Source organism: Gastrolobium bilobum, unplaced genomic scaffold (genome assembly GCF_033153095.1).
Source record: "Gastrolobium bilobum isolate Gb01-03AN ecotype WA unplaced genomic scaffold, APGP_CSIRO_Gbil_v1 utg714, whole genome shotgun sequence".
Taxonomy (NCBI): domain Eukaryota; kingdom Viridiplantae; phylum Streptophyta; class Magnoliopsida; order Fabales; family Fabaceae; genus Gastrolobium; species Gastrolobium bilobum.
The window spans coordinates 287,232-293,247 of NW_026899261.1; the positions used below are offsets into that span (position 1 = coordinate 287,232).

General features: G+C 39.4%; 1 protein-coding gene across 1 annotated transcript; it reads right to left on the reverse strand.

Annotated features, from left to right (window-relative positions):
- Positions 1–2,520: 2,520 nt before the first annotated feature.
- On the reverse strand, positions 2,521–3,363 carry LOC133288925 (fasciclin-like arabinogalactan protein 12). Its single transcript, XM_061486767.1, has one exon. The coding sequence runs from the start codon at positions 3,361–3,363 to the stop codon at positions 2,521–2,523; it is 843 nt and encodes a 280-aa protein (XP_061342751.1).
- Positions 3,364–6,016: the final 2,653 nt, after the last annotated feature.

Sequence of the window (6,016 nt, forward strand, 5' to 3'; positions counted from 1 at the left end):
TTTTAGTGTTGAGATGAGAGATGCTTTAGGAAACAGTAGAACACTTTGAGAATGCTACTTGTTGGTTTGTTTAGTACTGTCGTACGTGTGTGTCCTGTTGTGAGGAAAGAGGGAGAAGGGGTTGCATTTTTATAAGTGCAAGGTTTGGTTGGAAATTTGAAAAGCTAAGTTCCAACTTTCTTATTGCAAATCTCCTTTACCCATCATGGATATAGAAAGGTGGTGCATCCTGTTGATTAGTTGTGTGAGATACATAAAGAGTTTTGACAGTGATAAAGGAGTGGGAGCCCACGGTACCTCAAAAATGTGCATGCATGGAACTATTATGCCTTTACATCATAGTTATAATCAATTTGATGTGTGTAATATGATAATGTAGTTGGAAAAGGGGCTATTGGTCTGTATAGAGGGTGAGTTAATCCATCCATCAGGAAGAGAGAAAAACCAACTTGTTAGCTCCCAAAGTGGCGTTGTCTGACAGGGGTTTTGGTAATAAGGATTACGGAACTAACAATTATATTTGAGACCTACCATACTGATGTACCTAACTCTCCATTCATTATATCCCGAATTCCTTGGAGACTGATTAACTGTCCTCGCGCGATAATTGAGTTTACTTGGTTATTATATTAAAAAAACAACGTTATACATGTATCAAAATATAAAATAAAATCAACGTTATAGGAATATGAAATATTAACATATGTCTAAGATGATTTTCAATAAAAGGAGAAAAAAACCATAATTCACAACAACAAAAAATCCTAATTATAAACAATATTTCTTTGCTGCAACAAGATTCTACTTTTTATATCTCATCTCCATGATTTTTAATCTTGCTTTTATGTTTTTTATATTGCTTCTTCTTGATTTGTAATTTTGTTTAATAAATATGAAGGTCTTACTGTTCCACACAAGGCAAAAGTGTACAACCGATATCAATAATTTTTAGCTTCGGATTTTCAAGAATTTAAATGCTTTGATATCTCGTGTTAACAATTACGAATCAGTAGTATTCCTATCAAAGATAATATCATTCCCACAAGTAACAGTGTGTTTGATTTCTTTTATCTAATTCTCTCTCAGCTTCTTGAATTCTAAGTAATTCACTTTTCAACTAAAATTCAATTACCACAAACTAAAACCAGTTTTGATTACACAAAGTACTCTAATTACGTGTATAATTACAATTGACAATCAGATATCAGCAACTGGAATTCTTCGTTTTCCCCTTTTATTTTGCATTCCTGCGTTTTGCTTGCTATAGCACTTTGTTAATGAAAGTTGAATGCTGCAGCACTTTTTGAAATTTTCCCAAACCCAGAATCAAATGTGATTAAACCTGTAATGATTAAATTTGATTCGTTTGTGTAAAATCTAACATTTCACTTCAAAATCATTCCTAATTTTAAAGCATTCAATCAACCACATACATGCATCTAAAATAGTTCCAAGATAATTCCCACTACCTTCGAACACAAAAGAATTTCTAATTGAAAATCAAGAATGAGCTATACACGTAATCCTAATTAATGGGAATAAACCAAATCATCCAGATTACATGAAAGGAATTAGAAATACATGATTGCAGTAACTTGAACAATTAAACTCAGAACAAGAAAATAAATTGTCATTGCATACCACATTCAGAAACAGAAAAGTTAAAGTTAAAAGGTACAGATCATTCAAAAGGAAAATAACATTGTTCAGAAAGATTCTACTTATCTGAAATATGATCTTCTTGAGTTCCCTCCAAGATTCTCTTCTTTCTTCGTGCCTTACTTGCAAACAGATACTACTTTCTTTCTTTTTTTAAACTAAAACTTACTTCTTATAAAAAAGAACTCCTAATCACTAACTAAAAACAGAATTCCAAAAGCTCCAAATGGCACAGCAGAACACTAGTAATATTCACAAAAGTGCCATCCAATCTGCCAAATACCTGCTTGGGCCAATTCTTTATAATTTGGGCCCATTTACCTGCAACTTAAGTCGTATACAGCCCAATACCACAGAAAATACACTGTTAATTCATGTAAAAGTTGCAGCTAACAATAATCTCCATCAAGATTATGATGTCATGATTTTGCTAGAGCAACACCAAATGTCGTATATGACTTCATCATATTGTATAGGCGTATACAATTAGGCTCATTATATCCACAATTATCATAATCTCATCAACTTTAGAATTGTACCCTCTATGTAAGAACTAATAATGCTTCTCCCTGTCTCAAAGTCTCAAATCCCAATAAATAAGACAGCAATTAATTTACCTTTCACGTAGATGAGATATTTGCAATTTAGAAGCATAATACAAGAAAATCATATATTCAATTCAGTTTTCTTTCAACAAAACAATCACATTTTTATTCAGAGAAAATTAGGCAAGGGTTCACATAGCTCTCAAACAACACTGTTACTAAGACACAATACAAACAAAACCAAGACCAAGAGCATAAAGAGATTTTCACAGTGCTTGTTCTGAAAATTTAGGAAGAGTCTACAAATGGATCTTCCTCAACTGGAGATTATTAATGCAGCAACTAAAGCAACACCAAGTGACACCAACATTGTTCTTGGAATGCTAATTAAATTGATGGCACCAGAAGTGGCTTTGGTTGTCTCTCCCTGATCACCATCTTCTGCAGATGAGTTATCCTTATCAGCTTTAGGTGCCTTCGCCAGAGAGGGTGCAGGAGCTGGTGGCCTAGGCTTAGAGAAATCCAAAGGAATAAGCACCTTGTCCACATGATATATGGCAAGTGTCTTATCCGAATACACAATGCCTGTGAGTGTTGCACTTACCACCCCAGTTGAAATATTCACACTGTTTCCATAAGCTGTCACATTTAATTGATACCCAGTGGGGCTATCACTGGCCAGTGTCAGCACGGGGTTGCTGAGAGAATCAAAGTTTGAGCTTGACACATAAACGGGAAGAACATGAAACTGTATCAGTTCTTTCTGTTGGCGCCCATCCAGAGAGTTGAAGTAACCTGCTTTGAGTTGTGAGAAGGCACCATCATCTGGTGCTAGAATGGTTAAACCACCAGATTTTGTAGTTACCAGCTGTGCATTGATTTGGTTGATAATTTGGGTGGTTTTGAGCAAGCGGATTAGTGTGCTGAATGATTTAGCCTTCCTTAGAATTTTGATGATGTCTTGACCAGAAGAAGAATCAGCCATAGGTGATTGGGGTAATGAGGGGACTAATGGTTTTGCTGGTGCTGGAGCTGGTGAGGAAGGAGCAGGTTTTGCTGGGGCTTTAGGGGCTGCAGCTGGTGACTGGGCTAAAGTGGTGGTAGAAAAGATGGGAGCAAATAGTACTAGGAGGAGTGAAAAGAATATTGTTTGCTTCATCTTCTTATTGGTAATTGAAAGCTCTAGATATTGCTTTGCTGCTTTTGGAAAGAGGCAAATGATAGGTTAATTGATTTTGCAATGAGTGTTTGCTGTGTGGGAGGTGTAATGGAGCTGAGTGCTTTTATATATGCTAAGTGAATGATAGGTAGGTAAAAGGTTTGATATATGAAAATAACCATAGTATGAGGGTATGTTTTACCAGCCATGGAGATTCAGGTGGTACATCAAGGCAGATAAAAGTGACTGAAAGGGGATTTGGCTGCTGTAGTGTAGCCACAAAGTTATGCTTGGAAATGCAGGGATTAATGAATGAGAACTCGGTTGTGAGCTGTTAACAGATGCACATTGAGACAGAAAAAGAAATACCCCCCTTTTTCAATCAGGTAAGACAGATATGAAGTCAAATCAAAGAAAAAAAAAACTCAGCCTGTTTTAACTGTTTATGATAAAATACTGTTATATAGAAATCTATGTATTTTAAATTTCAATGTTGTTGGGCTTCCTCCTTCAATGCTAAGCCCAAGCCCATTGAGGGGTTTTCTAAAAACCCTAATCCTAGATCTCACCTCCTCTATATATTCATTAGTTGTGGGTGGAGGCTAGGTTAAGAGAATGAGAGAGAAAATTTGAGAGATAATTATTTGATTGTTTGAGCAAAGCTTTATGCTTTGCATTTGAGAGATCTCTAGAGAGAGTTTGAGTGAAACATCTCTACGGTAGTTTGATTATCACCATTGTTGGAGAGGTTGAGTTAACCACCACATTGGTGTATTTGATTCTTTGTAACCATTATTTTCATAGTGGATTCTTGATCTGGACTAGGTCCCGTGGGTTTTTACTTCTTCATTGAAGAAGGTTTTCCCATGTTAAAACTGGTTGTGTTCCCTTTCTCTCTCTCTCTCTCTCTTGTTTTTCGTTTTGATTTTTTCGCAGCGCTGCCCGACCTGGTAAAGTTCAGGCCGAGGTATTGCCGAGATCCGAGATCAGGATCTTGTTGACTGACTTCCGCACAAAAGGCCCCTGAGCCGAGTTTGAGGGAACCGAGTTCCCAACAGTGGTATTCAGAGCCCGGGTTCGACGGGTTCTGAGGGAGACGAGATGGAGACCAGTGGCATAACCAATGATGGAGACATGTTCAAATTAACCGCAGATAATTTCACCTATTGGAGACCGATGATGGAAGATCATCTCTACTGCAAAGATTTACATGAGCCCATTACCCTTGATGAGAGACCGGCAGGCAAAACTGATAAGGAGTGGGAGATCCTTAGTCGGAAGGCGGTAGCCACGATCAGGAAATATATTGATAAAAGCCTATTTGAGCACGTGTCCGAGTTCACGAACGCGTATGAGTTGTGGACGAAGCTGGAGTCCGTGATTCAGAAGAAGACTCCCAGGAATAAAGCATACCTGGTTCGCCGACTTGTGAAGCTTGAATACAAGGACGGCATGAACATGATTGAACACCTCAACACCTATAAAGGTATTGTGAATCAGCTGTCAAAAGCTGAGATGAAAATTGATGATGAGATGCAGGCATTGCTGCTGTTGAGCTTGCTTCCAGAAAGCTGGGATACTCTGGTGGTGACTTTGAGTAATTCAGCTCCAGAAGGAAAGTTGAAGATGGATGTCGTGACAGACAGTCTCCTGAGCGAAGAAGTCAGGAGAAGAGAACGAGGTGTTTCAAGCACGTCTGAGGCCAACATTGCTGAGAACAAAGGGAAATCTGACTCTCAGGGTAGAAGCAAAAGCAGGGGTAGAGGTCGTGACAGACGAGAAAAGTCCAGAGGTCGGTCAAAGCCGAAATATGAGTTGAAGTGCTTTTACTGTGGAAAGACAGGCCATAAGAAGCCAGACCGCTGGACCCTGCAGAATGATGAGAAGAACGGCTCTGTGAAGCCGGATCAGATTATTCCCAAGAAAAGGGAAGACAAGAGCACCACTGCGGTGGCTGCCAACTCAAATGCCGAGATATTCCTCCTTGGTGAGGATAATTATTTGAATGTTGCATATGATGATTGCACCTGGATTGTTGACTCCGGTGCCTCCTTCCACGTTACTCCACACAAAGGTTTTTTCTCCTCTTATCGAGGTGGTGATTTTGGAGTCGTGAAGATGGGAAATCAAGTGACCAGCAAGATTGTTGGTGTCAGTGATGTAACCCTGACCACGGATGTCGGATGCCGACTTGTGTTGAAAGATGTAAGGCATGTTCCTGACATGCGTTTGAACCTAATCTCGGTAGGCAAACTTAATGATGCTGGGTTAGTGAACTACTTCGGTAGTGTTAGATGGAAGCTGGCCAAGGGAAACTTGGTCGTGGCCCGAGGTAAGAAGGAAGGCTCATTGTACGTGATGCAAGGAAAGATCAATGGCGGAGAAGCCAATTCTGTCCGAGATGAACCTAGCTTGGAGCTATGGCACAAGCGCCTCAGCCACATGAGCGAGAAAGGGCTCCAGATCCTGAACAAGAAAGGACTACTGACCGGGTTGAAAGGCCAAGCGTTGGAGAGTTGCACACACTGCCTAGCTGGAAAGCAGCACCGGGTTTCTTTTGTGAGACCGGATCAACCTAAACGACGCAGGCATATTCTTGACCTCGTCCATACTAATGTCTGCTCCATGTCGGAAAGATCCCTTGGAGAAGCTC